This window comes from Hylaeus anthracinus, unplaced genomic scaffold, assembly GCF_026225885.1.
Source record: "Hylaeus anthracinus isolate JK02 unplaced genomic scaffold, UHH_iyHylAnth1.0_haploid 11982, whole genome shotgun sequence".
Lineage (NCBI taxonomy): Eukaryota > Metazoa > Arthropoda > Insecta > Hymenoptera > Colletidae > Hylaeus > Hylaeus anthracinus.
The window spans coordinates 6463886-6484792 of record NW_026534330.1 but is presented as its reverse complement, the minus strand read 5'-3'; the positions used below and the strand labels follow the sequence as shown (position 1 = coordinate 6484792).

Here is a 20907-nt window from a genome sequence, read left to right as displayed (position 1 = left end):
TTTATCATAAAAGCGTTCTTGATTTTTAGAAAATTCTTCTGGCAAAAGAAACGAAATGCTTGGAGTATCGATGCGGCAATTTGAGAACAGAAAAATATGGGAAAAAAGGTGAACGTAAACAGGTCACTTCGCTATCCAGGTAGACTTCACTCCTCCTCGCATCTATGCGACTACTAGGACAATAGTTTTTTGGGGGCTAGTTTCAAGGGGTATCTTTGGCTGGTTTCCACGTAGGTGGATTTTTGGGGTACCTGCGTCCACGCTCACGCTTGTACTGGCCACCGTACTTGCAGCGGTTCGCGGCGAGCTCCGTGATCTCTGGGATCCAGCTGGCAAACACCGCCTACACACCCACAATCATTCGTTGCCGTCAGAACAGTGCCCTAACTTGAGTTTCTGTGTATTTGTTTCTTTTTTTTTTTTTTTTGTTAAATTGTTTTTATTCTCAGTTTTTTTTGTTTTTTAATTTTTGCAGTGTATGTGTATTGTTACATTCGTGTTCGCTTCATTTGCTATCCACAACCCGTTATGGCATTTTCGTTACCCCCGGAAACATCTCAGCGTCTAAAGAACGATGCACGCTCGCAACGCTTCACTCTCTGCTCAATCGTTCATGACAACTGGCTAAGATGATCCTTGTGCAACGTTTCGAGAAAGATAATGGTAATCGTGGAAAAGGAGGGTGTTCGAGGGTCGTCGCTGACGAAGATACGATAGCTATTCCATCGAAAGCACTTTAACCCATCGAAGGCCACGATCGCGATACAAGGACTTTCCAATTTATTCTGATTCCCAAATGATCTTGGATTGATGGCGGAACCCTCGAATAAGCATTACCTACCTTCGAGCTGGATAAAGGCGTCTTTTGTAAAGGAGCAATGGCCATCACTCTGTCAGATCATTTGAGATGGAAGGGTCGATTGGATTTCGGGGAATGTGACGTTGGCCGTGAATGAGTTAAAGTTACGCGTGCGGATGTCGAGCAAAGATACATCCTATCGACGAAATGAAGAAGAAAATGTGACAAACTGTTTACGCGATGAGAGGTAACGATTCAGTGCTGTGATTTTTAGTCAAGATTCACATTATTCGATCTTCGATATCATCGAGATAAACAATTGATGATTAAGCACTTTGATAAAATTCTTTTTGAAAGAATGAAAAATAAAATCGAAAACTGTTGAATCTGTAGTAAGATGGACATGGATATTAAAATTTATCAGTCAACTAAAATTTAATTAATTGAAACAGTTACTTTTAAAATTGTTACTTTTAAAATTGCTAGTCCTTTTCAAAATAAAATAGCAAATTAGATTAAACATACTCCATAGGTGTACTCGTCACATAGTAAGATCAGAATCTACAAGATAATGATTAAAAATCACCCCACCAAACAGCCTCTCGTCAGGAACCTATCTCCACCTAACGATCAGACCTATCTGCAAACATTCGATACTCGTACACTCTGAGCACACAAACTAATTCTCACTACTCTCCAGTCACTCTTATTCGCGCTTTCAGAAGCGCGACTTTACTCGTGTTATTTATGTTTACTATTATAACGTTTTCGTCGGAACGATGAAATGGATCACGTCGTGATCAGGCTAACCTGGAAGGGTAAAACAAATAAAATCGTGCCGCATATGCCTCCAGTTCCACCGATCATCAAATAATAAATTACCTTCAGATAATATGCTTCAGAAAATAATAAAAGGACGCGGAGGGTTCATCCTACTAGGAGAACACAGTGCCGTTAGTTCTTCATTGTTTTCACGTTACAGTGCGATGATCCTTCGATTAAGGGGGTGCAAGCAGTTGTCGTAGCAAAAATTCAGGATTTAAATGCACATTTTAATCCAAAACAAAGCACAATTTTTCAGTTCAGTTGTTGAGATATATTTAAAAATTACCAAGATACAAATTTCCAGGAACACATAATAATATAAAATAAAATGTATGTGAAACATGTGACATATGTGAAAATATATCTTAAGAAAAAATTTGAATATCAAGTCCAACACTTATACTATAAAATTACGTTTTATTCTGAATTTTAATACATATTTAAATCATGAAAAGGAATTCTGGAATTTCCGCCACGTCAACAGCGTGTACCCCCTTAAATAGTTCTAGTTACCATTAGTCTCTATGCGACGAGGACTTACGCGTACACGCGCCCGCGAACGAAACAAGTGTCGTGTAAAGCCTCGTAAAATATTTCAGTCTTCAATTAACTGGCATGCAGGCTCTATTGTAGCGTGTGATGCGGACAACTTGCAATCTGAGTGGTGCACAAACGCCGTCGTTAACAACATTTCTGCGATGGCATCGTTCGACGTCAAGGGTGCTCGTACGTGAATCGAAACGTAACTGTGTTGCCCGACATAAAGGAATACTAGGTGGAAAGTAAACAAAAACTAGGGCGAACGTTGCATGTCGCGTATTATTTGTACCTTGATCGCGTATGATAGTGTGCGGAAGTTTCGCGTGGTGTACTCGCCGGTATCTAGCACAGTAACTCGTAATACATAAGCTGTGGAGAAACCTAGTCGATTATTGCATTTTAATATGGTTCCGTGAAAATTCCGTGGTGGGAAAAATTAGATATACTAGGTAGGTCGATTGAATGTTTTCATACAGCTTGGTATTTCGAGTTTCGAGCGAATAATAGAGATCACTTTCGAATACTAAAAGCAATGTTCGTGTACGTGTAATCATACGCTAGAGGTAGCAGACTAAAGTGGCAAACCGTGCAATCCTGGTGAAAAGTGTGCTTTTGTCATGGTTGAATTGGATCCTGAAGAACTTGGAGAAAATTCGTCGGATCTCTGTCGAGAATGGAATAATTCTCATTGGTGGTATAGGATGAGTTATAGAATTTCTTGCTCATACATTTGAATTCCTTGTTTCTCCAAATTTCTTTCAGCAGAACTTACGTTAACGTAGACCATAAAATTGTTTCAATGCCAAACGAGATAGAAATTCGATGAAAGACGCCAATACTTTCTACTGAACATCTCGATGCACCCCGTTCATTCAGAACGAATAAATCCCATCGATCGTACAAAAAAAAAGCATAAATTTGAAGAATTGATTTGTGGGAATTCACGGTTTTCTTTTAGACTTTGACTTAACTGCGATCCCTTTATTTTCAGACAGCGTTTCTGCGTATATTTTGATTATCATACTTAGAAAGATCCAAGTAATTGCGACAGTAACATCATTATTTTTTATTATAATTGAACTAAATAGGATATTCTAAAAGTTATATATAAAAGTTGTTTTATGTATCTCGTAACATTAAAAGAAATCTATCAACAGCTTTCAAGTCGTGTTCTGAAAAAACAGCTAAAGTTTAAACATTACGAAATTGAAGTACTTGTATTAGTGTCAATAAGATATTTGAAAAATAAGTAATTTTCAAAGACATAGTCTGAGATTCTTTGATATTCAATGCATTTAAAAATGATGCAACAAAACTAAATATATTGATTCTTCGTGCCAAAAGAAAATTTTCTGGATAAGAATTTTGTTCACCCTTGATGTAAATAACTGTTTCAAACCGTTTTGCAGTCATTTTGCGTGTGTACGTATTTCATCCCTACTTTTAGAATATATTATTTCAATTTTTGAGCTTCAAGTTACCATTTATTTCGTTTTATCTTAATTTTGCAATAGATCTGTTCGGTTCATCTTATATTCCTTCTTCTCCGCCCTATCTTTATTTTAATCGGACAATCAATTTATAGACTTCACCAGGGGACCGTTTTCTATGAAGACTTGGTTGCGAGCCCGCAGGGAACCGTTATCCGATAACTTAAATAAGATCCCTGAGGTTGGAAACGTCAGCCCAGCCTCCTTTCCTATCAGGTGACTGCGTGAACTCGGTTGGTCGACGACCCTTGTCATTCTTCTACAGTCCTACATCTTTCAAACAGTATTAGATGGCACCTGATAGTTAAGCTATAAGCCAAGACTATAAGTCTCACCTCATTGCTCGGGTTACTCCCTCAGGAACCTCATGAAGCATATACACCTTCGAGAAAACATAGATCTTTTGTCAACATTGTGTACAAAAATTACGTTAATATTTACAGAATTGATGAAGTTGCCCCTAATCGACAAACAGACGAGACAGACCCTTGTCTGGCTTTATAGATTTTTCTAACGATTAATAGTCTCTCTGTCACTAAGTGCGTTGTTGTGATTCACGTTAAGAACTTAAAAGCTAAGTAAAAGGAACGAACAGTTTAATGATACTTCAGTGTACATTGAGGGTGTTCCACTGCCGCGAAAATATCCTGAGACTTCTATGGTCATAATTCAGTCATTTAAACACACTCTTCAATAAAAATCTTACTTTAATAAATCTCTTCTAGGTGTATATACTCTCTTCAAGTTGTCAGATGAAACTCTTTTAGACAAAAAATATAAGATCTAACCGAATGAATCAAATTCAAACTTAAACATTTCTTCGGTACCCATTTTATATATACAATATTTCAATAATAATTGTACTCAAGGACTAAATAACGAAGCAATAACCGAAATTAGATGAATCATATTACAGAGTTTTATTTCAATAGTGTTATAATATTTTCTGTCTTGTATTTGAATATAGTTCACAATCGATTATTACTTCGTTAGTTCTTATCATAATCACTGAGTACAATACTAACTAATTTTGGTGGTATTGTTAATAGTTATTATGTTATTATCATCATCAAAACGACTCTGTTATATTCTATCCTATAAAGGTGCATTCAGTTCACTCCTAAACAAATAATCTATATTGGCAGATTGGAGTATTCAATACGATGATGTATTAAATCACTAACGATGCTTGTTAATTATTAACCAACAACTTCCTCCTAAATATTCCATTCATATTTCGTAGACCATAAAGTTTTATATTACATTTACATATAATATGAGTGAATACTTTTTTTAAATAACTGTATATATTTGGTTACTCTTAAAGTTCTTTAATATGCACCCTTTGAAAATATTTACAGAAGATAACAAATTCATAAAAATTCCATATTTAAAAGATGAGGACTAATAATTACAAAGTACGACTTCTCATTATATTTAATACTTTTCTTCTAACTCTATGTACTATTATTTTTTGAATCCTAAATTGACATAAACTACTTTGCAATATTCTACAATATATTTCGTGCCTAAATTATTCTTTATTGCTGAAAAGTATCAGAAAACCACATGATTTAAACAAAGCCGAATGGAATGCTTGAGAGGTTGCAGCTGGTTAACAATTTTTCATCAAGCAACGAATTATTATACTATCTCTTGTTAATGTTCTCTGTCGTTCTACGTTATTTCATTCCGAGGTTTCATTCTACGACTATTTCAACCGGTTAATCAGCTACTATCAGGTTAATGGTAATGTGCGTGTATTTATTTCACCGTAACCGTATTACCCATGTACCCGAGTACTAACCGGGTGCACCCGGTACTCGGGTACCTGATAAGACCAGCTAAATCAAGATCATCGTTACGCACGTGTCCGTACGACACGGGCACACTTGTGTATATCGTGTGTGTTCAGTATCGACAGATCGACTGATGTATATATTGCGGATAAAAAAACGAGTATATACGTTACAGGTGTGTAAATACATACAAGAAGTATGTAAATATATACATGTACACAATATGAAAATAATAAAAAAAAAAAAAAGAAGAGTAGTTAATAGACCAAAAGAGACAGGATTGAAGGATGTATAGTTTATAATAATACCTCTTTCCGTGTTCCCGCTTGTATTCGCCGCTGTACTTGGACCTACTGCCTACGAGCTCTATTATCTCGGGTATGCTACTAGCAAAAATTGCCTGCAAATAGAAATCATAACTGGAAAACACTATGCCACTACGAACCGTGTAAAAAACAAACTGGGTCATCTATGTGTGGTTGCAAATTCTTTTTCTTTTTTTTTTTTCTTTTTTTGTTTGAGCGGGACTTTCTCCTCGGATGTATAACACGTATCCGCTGGATCCTCGGATATATAATAGGTTGCAGCAGAACGAAAAAGGAGAGGGAAACGGGGTTGGGCAGAGAGAAATGGCGGCTCGTTTGGGGTAGTAGGGTTGCCAACCGTCCTTTTTTCGGGGGAAAGGCCCTTTGTCAACATTTTTTGCCTTTGTTCTTTTTAGATCTCTTCTTTTCTGATAAATTGGTGACGTGGTGCAGAGTTGTAACAAAGTCAATTGGAGTGAGAGATTGATGTGTTTTCGTTATTTTTTTTTTTTTTTTTCAATGAAATAGAGAAGTGGAAATTGAATTATAAACATCATTAGTTTTTAATTGAAAGGCATGGAATTTATATTTCATAATTACTATAGATTACGTTTATATACTAAGAATGGAATTTCAACTAAAGACATTACATATACCTTGCTTTAAAAACACCGCAAATATGTCAATACATACTTGAAAGTCGCAACAAAATCACGAAAAACAACCGCGAAGTTTTCTCTTTTATATATCCGTTATTACGTGTTGCAAAAATAAAGAATACCAAATTCCTTTGTGCACTCATAGACATACACGATACAGAAGTACGGTACGCCTAACAAGGGTGGAAATTAATTCCTACTCGATGCAGTTGGCAACCCCAAGGCAACGACTGCGTTTCCCTATCCCGGTGTGCAACGTGTCGTTGTATTCATGAAAAGTGCCAATCACTGTGTCATATTCGCAGTCACATCTCAATACGAAAGTGTCGTGACGCCTGAGTCAGCGCTGACTCGTCGACGACGAGTCCATAATCGCAAAAAAAATACCGTAAACCCGGTAACTTTCGCCCACGACCTCGTCACGAGTCGTCAGGACACGTGTTTCGACGACGAAGGCATCGATTAAAACGCTGTCGTAATCTTGCAAGACTCTTGTGAAAGACCGAAAGAGAGAGAGAAAGAGAGAGAGCAGAAGAAATTTGATTCATGCGTCAGATTTTCGAGATTGCTTTAAATTTGCAGAGAGTGAGAGAGAGAGAGAGAGAGAGAGAGAGAGAGAGCGCCGTCCAAAGTGTTACGATCGATATATTTGCTCTTACAGATAATTCTCGTCGAACGTTAAGTGATAAGCGGTAGTAGCGGATGTTTAGAAGAATTTTAAATCGAAAGTGAAACCCACGAGCGAGATAGAACAGTTTTGGTTTCGTTGTTTGCTTCGGCGATACTTCGAAATGGAACGTTTACGTAATCGCAGCCAGCAATTTTTTATGTTTTGCTTGATCTCGTGATTGGCATCGCTATTGTAGGCACAGCTTTACCGCTACGAGATGAATGCAATTCGACGATATACATTTAGATTGACATTTAGAGGCGAGTGCGTTGAGAAATTTTCAAGTAGATGTAGCACCAAGAAAAGATTGCAAAAGGTGAAACTTACGATGGCGATGTTCTTTCCATGTTTTCGAGACAGAGTATTGGAATGGTTCTAATAAAAGGAGCAGGAAATGATATAAACGTGGCTCTGAAAATAGTTCGTCCAAGTGGAAGATCATTTTCTGGGCCAGAATTGCAAATAACGTATTTGTTTCGACTTATCGAGTGGGACACAGAAACAAATTATTATTATCAACAGGGCACTTTCTACAATTTGCTTCAGCTGAATTTTTTTTTTATAAAATGATATTTCATGTTTATTCACTGTTGGTAAAATTTTAGATAAAGTGAACAGTGAAGTAGAGTTCTTCATCGAAAGCTTAATAGAAATATTATTCAACGTCGAGTAATATCGAACAGTGTACTATCAACCAATTGTAAACATCATCGTTTAACGTTGTAGATGTCGATATTATTTACTTGATCGATAAGGTGCTGGTAGATTGAACATGTCCATCTTCATTTAAACTGAGCTTTCTATTTTGCATTTTTGGACATCAGCCATATTTTAAAATCCTTCAATTTCTTCTTCCATTCTTGGATATTTCTTAATTTATATTATAAAGGTGCATCATATTCACCTGTCTGCTCGCCATATATAGGCAAAGTTCTACTTGAACTATGAATAATGAATGAAACCAACCTACAAAAATTTATTCATGAGGTTTATTTAACCGGTACAAGTTTATATTTATTCATCTTGTAATATTTAATTCTGCTGCTCTACAATTTAAATCCTAAATTTTATTTGACAAGCAACGAGCGAACTAGACAAGGATTGCATTTGACTAGGAATTTTGCTTATCACTGTTGCTCAAGTATTTAAAGTAAAAGGGAAGATAGAAGGGAAAGTAAAAGAAGAGAAGTAGAAGCAGCTGGTGAAGAGAGGAGACGTAAGAAGATGAGAAAGAATGGAGATAAAAGCAATTGAGAAAGAGAGGGGACACAAGGAGATGAGAAAAGGAGGAGCTGGAAGCAGTTAAGGAAGAGAGGAGGTAGTGACGTCACTTGCAGCCGACAAAGTGGCCTTGAGGAGCCAGTTAATTTGGCGTCGAGGACACTACGCTACGTGCTCGCATGGAATAAGGGTATATCACCCCTTACGTCACGTAACGAAGGCTTGCTTTCAATTTATACTGAAATTTTAACGTTAAACATCTCTGTAAACAATCTAGGACAAATTTCTATACTCCAGTCGGTTCATTTCCTCTCGAAATTTACCATATTCGTGTTGCTCCATGCTTCTTGTAATTCTTCAGATCTTTTGCTAGATTTCATCCTCGGTACTCCAATTCCTATGAAATTTCTTTCTTATTTTTTCAATGTCTATTAAACTGTGATTTCATACTGTATTGGTCTCTGTCAAGTACAGACTCTTTGTGTTTCCTTTGCAAACAAAAGTCAATTCCAGTTTGTAAACCATTACGTACTTGTTTCTTCTCGAATCATTTTTCTAATGATTTGTACCACCTGTCTGAATTAGTCCATGTTGGAATTCAATCCTTATGGATGCTCCAGATAAAATTAATTTTCCATAAGTTAGAGGATAGTTGAGACCATTATCTTCTCGTCGTTTAATCAAAGTGAATTTTAATTCCTGTTTCTCGATGATGACAACTGAGACCCAACCACAAACTGAAATTATAATACTTCCCCAACTTGTAACAATTCGTAATTTATTGAACACAAAGTCTACAATAGCTCGAAACAAATAAGTCATTCGCTGAAACAGAAAATCGCATTTTACTCGAACGAACTACTACCGTATTCTTAATCCACTATTTACATGACACTTTTTATTTATCTGAATAGGATAATTTCATTCTAATACTCTGCGTAACATCTTCGATACAAACGTTTGACAGTACGTTATTCAATAACCAGAAAATGTCAAGTTTTCCATGAATACATCTTCCTGCAGATGCACAGTATGAATGGTTAGTAAATTGTTAGTAAACGATGATCATCGGCGCAGAAGATGTAGTGAGATCGAAGAGGAAGTGATAACGAAGGCGAGAGTTGTCGAAGTGAAAATGTGTGAGAATGTATGTACGTGACAGAGAAACACAGATATAGGAAGCTGAAGGAACAAGTCGCATTCTTGGACGTAAAGCTGAAAACAGAAATCACGGAAGCTCGAGCATTTCGACTAATGTTAACAATATAAGCACACTAAAACATCTAGATGGTTTAAACGGTTTTCGTTTCGTGCATGTTTAGAGTGAGGCAGACCCCTACCTTTGTCGTACAAAATCAGGTATCGAATTTTGCATTCAACGTTTAGATCAGTGCATTCCATTCTCGCCATTCGATCATGGCAATGTATCGGTCTTTACGTAGAGGGCTGCAGCGAGGGAAGCGCTACTTCATTCTTGCAATTTTACTAAATTCTAATGTTTTCGTTACTGTAATACTACAAGAATCAACGACCCACTGTGAACGGTTAACGTTATTTCGTTAATGTATCCAAAAATGGCACAATTTCTCTGTTCGAACTTTAGGATCTCATAGTGCTCCCTTCAATTTTTGATTATGTTACGGGTAATCCACAGATATATGCACTCTCTTGCTATTGTTAGACATTTCAGGCAACTAAAGACACTGCGATTGGAACAAAAGTCACAATAAAATAATGTATAGTGGGAGGAGGTGTTTTGTAGAACGAAATTTATTGCATTGAATTTACGAGGTTGGATGATCGCGATGGTAACAATTCGAAAAAGAAAATTTGGAACTGTTATCATATTATAATTGAAAAAAATCTTGATAATTGTAAGACTCCAGGACTTTATTGATAAAAGAAGATTCCCAAGCTGTCAGTTCAAAGATTGTGGCTCTATTTTATTTTTAAAATACTCTATTCAATTGATTTGCAAGAAAAGAATTATTTAAAAAAAACTGGATAAACCTATCTGTAAATTTTTCTTTGTGGCTGCAATTGTGTTTGATAGAATTCGAATTTTCAAATACATCGAAACTATAATTCTAGAGACGGAGTCATCGAATTTGGTTTGAAGCGGTTCTTCAACGATCAAATCACATATAACACATCAGATCTCAGTGACATCATACTTTTAACCAAGTGCCAAACAGCTTGAGAAGCTTCCAAAACAAACTGCTCTCTAAATGGTACGAGGACATTGTTTCCATTAATTATCAGTAAACAATAGAATTAAGAGGTTTCACTGACAAAACACGACAATTGATAATAGTATCTATAGTATCTTTACTAAGTAATTAATAAAGGTGTCCTGGAGCGAGAAAATGAATTCTAAATTGAGTTCTAAATTTCTCATACTTCGATTGTTTGTTGTTTCCAGCCAAAAAAGGCTCAAACACGAATCTTCAAGTAAGCTAGGATTTTCTCCTTGGTAATTATCCAGGGTGTTCGCGACCAACAGGAAATAATCCAGTCACTCTAAATTTGATTGTAAAGATCTTTTTATGAATACGAGGTCTTGTATATGGCTTCACGTAGTCGTTAGAAATAATAGATAAACTAATCCACTGTCATAGTCGAACAGATGATTATTTACATGCTCTGATCGAGATGTAAACAATTCGTTTTACATCAAAACGAGGAAATTCTCTATGAAGAAGACGTACATTTTATTCTTATTTTTTACTTATATACATATATTTAATTTAACAATTGAAACCTTTCATATAAGAAATTTCCTTATCATCGTTTCCAACGACTTCGTCGAATATACACATAATACGAGTATCATACAAATATTTTTCCAACGCCCTACGCTTAGAGTGACTAGACTGAAAGGAAAAGACGTCGACGACTTCGCAAACGGAAGTTTGGAAATCAAAGTTATAAGCGGCCAAACGTGTGTTTATGAGAGTAACGTTAGCAGCATGTTAGCGTTCGCAGAAAACAAACAGACATACAGACAGAATGAACAGTCATAGATCAAGCTCGCACAGACACCAACATTATACTAAAAATCGTCAGACTTCGTGCCTTCTGGAAGGACGTGCCTCGAATCACCATAACGACACAGACGAATCTTCCTGTTGTTTTAAAAAAAAATATTTCTCAACGGCGGAACACGCGAACGCGAGAGGACTCGAGGCTCGTTCCGTAGGTAGGGACCCTGCTAGCACAAGTTAGTTAGCAAAAATGAATAAACCGCGACAAATCAAATCAAAGCTCGTTGATTCGATTTATCACGTGTCGTTTGACGATGATCGATACACTTGTTGGAAAAAAGTAAAGGCAGACAATGAGCGTGACGAGATTCGTAGAACAAATTGAAACGTAGAAAGGAGAGTAAAAGTATGTTAATTAGGAGTTCAGACATGTTGTTAAGATACAATGAGCATCATACCCAGCCATTTTTCTTTTGGTATTATTTCAGCGAAAGTTAACTGTTGCTGCTGCAACAAATCGGGCTCACATTATACCGCGATAATATACCGTGTTCCCGCGAGATTTTCAGATTCTTTTTTTTTTTTTTTTTTTTTTTTTTTTATTCACGCGATTTCGTCACAACCGAATTTGTGCACGAAAAGGCAATCAGTTCTACAGTCTCAAAACTTCTCGATGTCGCTTAACGATCCTCTACTGCAATTGGACAAGGTGTTTTTTATGCCATTCGGTAAGTGAACCCTATCTCCAAAAGTACGATGAACACAATGAGTTATAATTAATAGATTTTTCTTTTGATATTCGAATAACTGCTGCTTTTAAAATTAGTGTCAATAACATTAGATTTCTATTGTCAAAAGGATGGTACAACTGTGTTAAAATCCACTGTCTCATTCTTAAATATTCAACGCACAATTTTAATAAGTTTAATTAGCAAGTGACTAAATATTTTAAATCTTGTATAGCTTATTATTTGTGAATGATGAACATAATGTTCACCTGCATTAAGAAAAATGATATTCTTTCATTTCTGGACATCCACTTCCTTCAATTCAACATACTTTTGGAGATGTCCATTACAAATTAACCCTTTGCGGTCGGAAGTTACAAGAAACGACGCTAGAAGCACAAATCCTATTAAAATTGATTTTTCAGATCAGTGGTAGACATATTTTCATTTGTGAGGCATACATTCTTTACGTAAACCCTGCGACTCAAGAAAGGGAGCCATTAACTTATACAATATTATCTAAAAACTTAAAATGCATCTACGACAAAAAACTTCTAAAACAAATGTCAACGATTACTTATTTTTTCCTCCTAACCCTGTCCATTCACCCCAATATCCTAAATGACGTCCGATCGCAACGGATTGAAATGGGACACCTTGTGCAATTCAACCACCATCGTTAACAATGGCCTAGTATGCTCGAAAGCCCGCACGTGCGGGCGCTGAACGAAAGTAAACTCTCCGGAAGCCGGGGCAGTCAAGAGACAGCGTACAGAGAAAAAAGAGTTTTTCAGCAACTACGTATAGAGGAGTCTCTTCTTCTAATCACCTTACCGCAAGAGACTTTGAGGCGCAAGGTGCCGTCGCGATACGCAGTACAGACTCTTCTTTTTATACGACAGAGTGAGGCGTGTAGGTACGAGGACGATAGAAGCTCGCCGTCGGAAACCGTCACGAGTGTTTCGTTTTTCTTTCGTCTAAATATTCTATGCCAACCTCTATCCCGTCCATATTTTTTTCTATTTCTTTCCTCGGTGTCCTAGGCTCAGAGCTTGAACCTGAGCCAACGCGATAAGAACATTCGAGGCGAGTCCCTATCGTTGGACTAAATTTTTCGCATAAATTTTACTATGTTACGAAGTGGTTTGAAATTTGTTCTTTTTTCACACGAGAAGGAGGAAGGCATACCTGCACGAAACATCATGGCGATCCCGACTACGGCCACACATAGAGGTATAGGCATAAGGCACAGGTAGCCAGTATCGCTATAGAGAACTCTCAAGCTCTTACTCGGTACTCGTTCTTTTACTTATCCATTCGGTTTTCCTTTCGCATAATTATCTTTTTTTTTTTCTCGGTTATCCTTTCATTTAAAGTTTCTTTTCTCGTTTCGGTAGCAAGACGAGACGGTCCAAGCTGGCGTGCAGGTGGACCGACCTAGCGCGAGCTGCTTTTGTAAACCGATGAGAAGTTTCTCTTTCTCGTGGCATATATAAAAGATGGTTTCTTTTTTCTCTTTTTATATATGCGACTCGTAGGGATTGGGGCACAATTGAAATAGGTACGATTCGATAAATGTAAAAAAGAGAAGGTGTGTAAAGCTGCTTGATGACCTCGGCTGGTCCTTTTACGTTCTCCTTCGATGCTCCATGAAGACTCGACTCATCGTGTTGTGTAGCAAGTAATTGGGTGCAATTGTGGTGGAACGAATTTGAAGAGGACTTCAATGCATAATGCTACCTTAAACTGATTTTATCCTCTGCGTTTAATTTCAGAATTCATTGTTTGGAATTTCTGTTTGAGATTAATTCAATTTGTATGCGAAACAAGGTAAACGTAACTAAAATTGGTAATATTTATGTCTACGAAACAATTTAACTGCAGTATTTTATTTTACTGCATTTTTTATTATATTTTAATTTACTGCTACTTTTTGTTTCCATTCCGAAGCTGAAAATTCGGAGAATAAATGTTTATTTTGATTTTTTTAAATATTAAAGAATCAGTAGACTTTAGGATGCTAGGAAAATATATAAACGAACATCAATAAAATTTGGTATGAAATAATTACTGAAATATTCTATACGTTAACGTGAATTTGATGTAATCCAAACTAATTGCAGTCTTCAGATAAGTTTTATATATTTATAAACATAAATACAGAGATAACTAAACACGAAGATGAGTCGAGTCTTCATTCCATCGAGAAACTTTTCGGCTGTTGTATGCCACGTAAGGTTTGTCGAATGTGTCACATTTCAAAGAAACGGTCTTTCTACAATTCCGACGACAAATAGTGTGAGCTATGGTATCAACATCTCTCTGTGTTCTAACGACATTCGTAGACAAACGTTACGCTAGACGTGCCCACGTTTAAACGGCGATGCCCAGAGACTTTTCCTTTAGCCATCGACATAGCAATGGTAGTTTCCAGGTGTAAAGATCGACTTGGTGTTTCGTTTCGAACACCGATGTTAATACGTAAAGTATGATCGATAAGCCACACATGCTCGCGTATGCACGTACATTCGCGGCGCACAGGATGCTTGTCGCAGACACTGCGCATCGTCGTTCAAACAAAGCAATCGATTCCACGTCGAATGACACTGTCCTCTGGTACACGCTCGGTTAGGCGGAAAAATGTGTTAAGTCATCCCACGGGTAACAGGCGAAATTTCCCTATAAGACGAGACGCTTAGAACGTCAAAGTTATGCGCTTGGAGCAAACTGTCCGGTGGTAATACTGAAAAATTAGGTAAATCGGATCTCACGGGCTGGAGCAATTTAGGTAGATGTACAGGAAACTTATGGAACGAATTCACCAGGTGAAATATGAAGCAGGGAATTTGGGTAGTTAATGTACAGGGCCTTAGTTTGGGTATATATTTGTATTTTATAAAGGCTAAGTTAAGCATGAGTTCAAAAATTAAAATAGCAATTGTAATGTATACAAAATGAAAAATTTTCACTAGTTGCATTTGAATAGATCTTCGAATTTTATAAAGATTTGGTTTGGCATGACTTAAAGAATTAAAATGGTAATTGTCATGTAATAAATTGTGGTAGAGATAACTCTTTAAATGGCAAGGTAAGATTAGGTATCGAGAAAAGATTCGACTGATTGTTTGGAGGTATATGCAAACAGCAATATGCTGAAACTGCATTTTAAGGCACTCGACCGAACAATCGCTATGGAAGTGTATCGCGAGCAATTGAGCAGACCGAAGTCAGCAATAAAAACTGAACGGCAATTCTTTACTCGGCTGGAGGAGAAATTTAGGATGTACTACGAACAAAAGCTTGTTCAGAAATTTATAGTCAGAGATACGTGGATAGAAAAATGCCTTGCAAAATTTTTAGGATAGGATTTTTATACAAAAGGAAAGTGGAGATGATAAATAGACATAGGGGGTGATGAAATATTAATTGGGAGAGAATTAATTATTGCAATTGAATTCAATTAAATTAACCTAGTTTTCTGTTATCATAGAAATCGACGTTTAGTCAGAATTTCATACTTACAACTATGTAAGTAGGTAAAAAGTTTGTTTCATTTTTTCTCAATTCATTATAGTATTTTTTAGAAGAAATTTAATTGAACTCAGAAAATTCGTATTCCTTGTGGGATGACTGAACATTCTACTTCGTATTATAATTTATATCACGACTCCAGTTGAGTTCACGTATTTATGTCCTGGAAAAATGTATGGTCGCCGAAGAATCGACCAGAGAACACCGTGTATTCGAAATGTTCATCGTCTTGTGTGTTTGGGGTTGGGAGGGGGGTAAATCTTGCGGCCATCACCTGCTTCGCCAATTTAATCTACGAATGTACTGTCGGTGGAAGACACAGTGAACTCGTAAAAGCTAAGATACGCGGAGACTCGATATACCAGGATTCTTAATTTTCCAGCATGTCATGTTTTCGTAAACACACCGGCACGTTAGAGGTCTGAAGAAAGGCAACCAAGCGCGACCGTACGAGAGGCAAGAAACGCGTTCAACGTCTGGTACTCGCGAGGTTTTTACATACCCTTTGAGTGCATGCCTCGAGGAGTTCCTTGTATCTTTACCACCACTAATACAATCATTGGCGAGACGTGACGGTTCTATTCTAAAAAGACGAACTTTGCGAACTTTGATAGAGTTATTTGATATATTCGGTAGATTTCTTATTGGTGCTGTGTGCAATGGTTGTGAAATTCCAAGAATCTGAGCAGGATCCATTTGACGAAATTTAGAACACGATAATGTACATTGTTTTTTAAAATTCCTTTTATAATATAAATTCAAATAAATACTGTGGAATGCATAAATACGGATGTAGCTTTCATCTAACAGTATACAAAATTAATACAAAAAATTTCCTTAGGGGGGAAATAATATAGGATTCTAAAGAAATAGAAACAAAGAAAAATAAAATATTCCAATTTCTTGTTTTGAAAAATTCCTGTCCACGAATAAATTAGAAATATGCAGGTTAATAATTTGGCCAGATTTTTGGAAGTTTCAACCATAGTACTGTCACTTAGATTCGTCATTAAGAATTCATCTATACGATGAAAATACAAGGAATCGTAGGGCTATCGTAGGACTATCTTCGAAACTATGAAATGTTTACAGAATTATTTCAAATGAAATTTCTATTCATAAAAGTAAGAATTTCGAAGATGATCCTCCTATGAATTTAATAAAATCATGTACGTAATAGGACATAGTGTTCGCAAAGTTCGTCCCAAGTACTTCTCGTCGAAAACGAAATTGCCTGTTCGAAATTGACAACTTAGGACGTGACTTCCAAGGAAATAAAAAAAGAAAAAATTTATATTTACTCAGGCCATTCAGTCTTTCGCGCGAGACTTCCTATAGTGAACTACAAAGGGCAGTTTATTGGGTATACATATTGAACTTCGATACTTTTGGCTATGTAAAACAGACGGAAAAAAGGCTTACCAAACCGACGAGTAGAAAAAATACTAGGAATGTTCGGCCGAGGATCGTGTGGCAGTAAACGTCGCCATATCCTACCGTAGACATCGTCACGATTAGAAAGTAAACGCAAGTCCAATACGGAAGCTGTTGCGGGTTCGTGAACTCGAACGGGTCCCCTGAGTTTTCAAGCTGGAAACAAACGAATATACGTAATCCAACATCCAGAGGGACTTAACATGCATTCGGTGAAAATGTCCTTTCGATAACAATTTATTGAAATTATTCTTGAAAGACATCCTGATACAAGAATAAAATAAATAAGAAACAGAGGATAAAATTCACGACTGGATTCTTGTGTTCATAATTCTTGAGATAATTATTATAGAAATTAAATTAATACAAGTAAGAAGTAGTATTAATATTTATGTAGTTGAGTAACGAAAATGTGAATTATTCTTATTTTTACCATAAAAAACCAGTATCAATTTTAGTTACTCATAAAAAGTAAATTGTACATTTTTAATTAATATAAATTTTGTTTATACATATCTTACTAACATTCTACAAAATTCTTATCTGGATAAAAATGTCACACCGAATAAATAAAAATTAAAGTATTCCGTCGAATAAACTTCTCGAGTAAATATGCGTTGCTTTTATTCGTTGCCTGTTATTAAATTAAATCTTTCCAATCTCTGTGTATCGTGTACGTTCTATTTAATTATTAAAAAATTAGCTGACGAATAGAAATCACTGTCTCACCAAATGAATGATGCCAGCAGCTGTCAACCAGACGGAGATGAAGATTGATACGAGTTGGGCGAGACGAATGGAGCTCGATGTCTTTAGAATGTTTAGGTACTGGAGGATGTCAGGGACCGTCATCAGTCGTAGGGCTCGGAGGAACCTCAGTCCGATCCACGTCCGATCGAGATATATCGACACGAAGGACGGTGGTATCGTAAAGTAGTCCACGAACGAATACATCTCCAGCATGAACCACAGCTTGTCACTGGCGGCGATAAACTGTAGCAATGAAACAAACTGCTGTATTCTCTTCGTTCACTGACTATTTCACGATAGTTGTATCGAGTACATGTTTATCCTAACATATTATTTGAATAGAATGTTTCTGTAATTGATAGGAATGAAAGTCTCTGCCACTTGTTATCGAAGAAGAAAATCCTGAAGCTCCTGAACACTTGAGTTAATCAGAAGTTAATCCTTATATACATGAATCGTGTTTTAAGTAAGTGTTCTATGTAAATTTGTTGGATACGGTGTTGTGACTTACGCGTATAAAAAAGTAGACCATAAAAAATATATTGAAAGCTAAGTCTATCTGCTGAGTAGTGTTGTTGTTCCACTGTTGGCAACGTTCCACCTCTTCGCTGTAACAAAAAATCGTCACAAAAAGATACATTAATTTGAGATCATTCGCGTACTTGCTCGAAGCTTAAAGGAAAATGAACGACAAAAACAGACCGATAAAAATAATACATTAAGTTCCTACATGCTCGTTAACGTTTTGTCTAATGAAAACGCAAACTTCTTCGCAAAATTCTAACATTAATTATACCAACAAATTTGTCAACATTACACGCTTTATAACTTCTTAGATATTTCATTTCTTATAATGTCATCGTAGAAGAATGTTGTCAATTCACTATCGATTTACGTTTCGAAATTGTTCAAATATTCTATATTCTAATTTGACACAACGCTAACAATTGTTTAAAAATAATGAAACTTATTATCATTATTAGAAATGTTACACAGAATTAAATTAACGTCGTATGCTTAAAGGACACTAAACAGAATTCCACAAATCAGTTAATTTTATATAACTATAAATATTTTACACAATTGAAAACAGTAATAAAAAGTGGCCAATTTAATAGTTAGCGAGGAATAAGAAATTGCTGAAGAATGCATATACTCACAGTACTCGAAAAGTAAAAAATATTGAACAGAAAAATGATGGAAAAGTTATAGAAAATACGTTTCGTTGTGAGTATGACGATGGTTATAGTAGGTGTATGAGAACGATTGGTATCAATGGGAATATGGCGATTCCTCGTGCAAAAATCAATGCAAAATATGCAAAACACTTTTTGATACGAGGTTTTGTTTTCGAGGAGATCGATTCTGAAAATTCGTGGAGTACGTGTGGGATTAAGTACTACTTCGTAAATGTGTCTGACCATTACTAATTATTTCTACTTGATACATTGGCGGTCAATATCGTAGGTCGTATCATCTGTTTTAATGGAGTATATACATATAATCGATTAGAAAATAGTAAAATCAGCAAAACGAACAGATAATGTCATACCACTATAAGTAGAAACAGTGAGCACTGTACAGACACATACGTTAAGTTATACGTGTAATTTATAGATCTTCGTGATCTTCTCAAAAACAATGCCTCGTATTAAAAGATATTAACTGAAATTTTCCATTGTCCTCCAAGCATAAAATTTGATTCTTCTCGGTGATACAAAACATTTTTCTAAAGATTGTATACAAGAGGCGTAGAAAATGTAAAAGAAACATAATATGAGAGAATATTTGAACAAATAATTTACAGTATGTGGGCAGTAGAAGAAGTAAATTAAGTGAATGTTAATGTGATTACAGCATGAAAAGTACATATATATTCTTTGATAAATCAACTAAGAAATTATAAAGGTTCTCTATTGTTAAACATTGGATCAAATGTTTAGTTAAAGTTTAATTAGTATCTCTCCTTTAGTTAAACGGACTGTGACTAGTATGTAAAACTGTAAAACTATGAATGTAAAACTGTAGAACTATGAATGTAAAAAATCTTTTGGTTTGCAAGAAAAACATTTAATATGGATCAAACGAATAAGAAGGTAAATATAAATGTGTAATTACCTAGTGGAACTATGGAGTGTTGTATGAAACATATAAAGAATATGACAAAATTAATTACATAAATCTATACAGTAAGGGGTGGAAAAATAAGAAGTTTCAGATTCTTCTAAATTTCTATGTTAAAAAATACTATACTATATATATATATAGTTTTTCATTCTTATTTTCTCTCTTTAGTTTAGCGTTTCACAATTAGAATTATAAATGTAAACCGTTTCTTTTTCTTTTCGCTTATAACAAATACACATCATATGGATTAAACGAATAAAAATGTAAATATAAACGTGTAATTACCTAGTGGAACTATGGAGTGTTGAATGAAACATATAAAGAATACGACAAAATTAATTATATAAATCTATACAATAGGGGCGGAAAAACGAGAAGTCTCAATTTGCTCGGAATTAGAATATCAAATGATGTTATCTCTACGATTTTTAATTACTTTTGCACAACGTATCACTCTATATCTTTCATCTTTCTGCCTTGCTCCCTTTTGTATATATTGGAAATGAGATTGAGAAACAGTGAGAGCGAATTATATACAATTGATACGGTGCAACCAGGTCCAGGAAGTGGTGGGAATAACTTAACGACAATTTCTCAGGTAAGTAGCAATTCTGTAGTTAGTTTTCTTACCTGGAGGCATCGATGAAGTATATTATAAGCGACGCTATACTGAGAATGAAAACTAACACCACCTGAAACATAAAAAATTAAGCGTCGTTAATATATAATATTTATTCAAAATAAATTCAGCAAGAATTACAAATTAAAGGTAAAGTAGAAAATAGTGTCTGAGGACTATAAATTCTCAGGTGTTTCATAAATTACAATGAAGACATGTCCCCTTGTTGCTCTTTGAACAAAAATCTTTTATTCTATTTAATTTCATATTGTTCACTTCAGAATGGTGATATTTGGACGCATTTGCTGGCCAGCGACAAAGGAATGTGCAACAAAGAGGAAAGAGAACACAAAATATTAATGCGTTGGTAGGACGTGCCAAAATGGTAATTGGTCAAAAGCGAATTTTACACCTCCATATATTAGA

The 20907-nt window shown here is 35.7% G+C and overlaps 1 protein-coding gene across 49 annotated transcripts in view; it reads right to left on the bottom strand.

Moving 5' to 3' along the window:
* The window catches only part of LOC128886338 (calcium-activated potassium channel slowpoke), a 113157-nt gene that overhangs the window by 62986 nt on the left and 29264 nt on the right, over positions 1 to 20907 (bottom strand). For 24 of the 49 annotated variants that reach the window (XM_054141113.1, XM_054141129.1, XM_054141109.1 and 21 more), the window contains exons 3-6: positions 20493 to 20554; positions 18247 to 18343; positions 17715 to 17978; positions 16974 to 17141 (exon numbers count right to left, since the gene is read on the bottom strand). In XM_054141113.1, the coding sequence (XP_053997088.1) occupies positions 16974 to 17141; positions 17715 to 17978; positions 18247 to 18343; positions 20493 to 20554 (591 nt within the window). Of the gene's footprint in view, positions 1 to 251; positions 344 to 5761; positions 5854 to 16973; positions 17142 to 17714; positions 17979 to 18246; positions 18344 to 20492; positions 20555 to 20907 lie in introns of all 49 variants that reach the window. The other 25 variants (XM_054141089.1, XM_054141135.1, XM_054141124.1 and 22 more) reach the window with 2 other exon arrangements.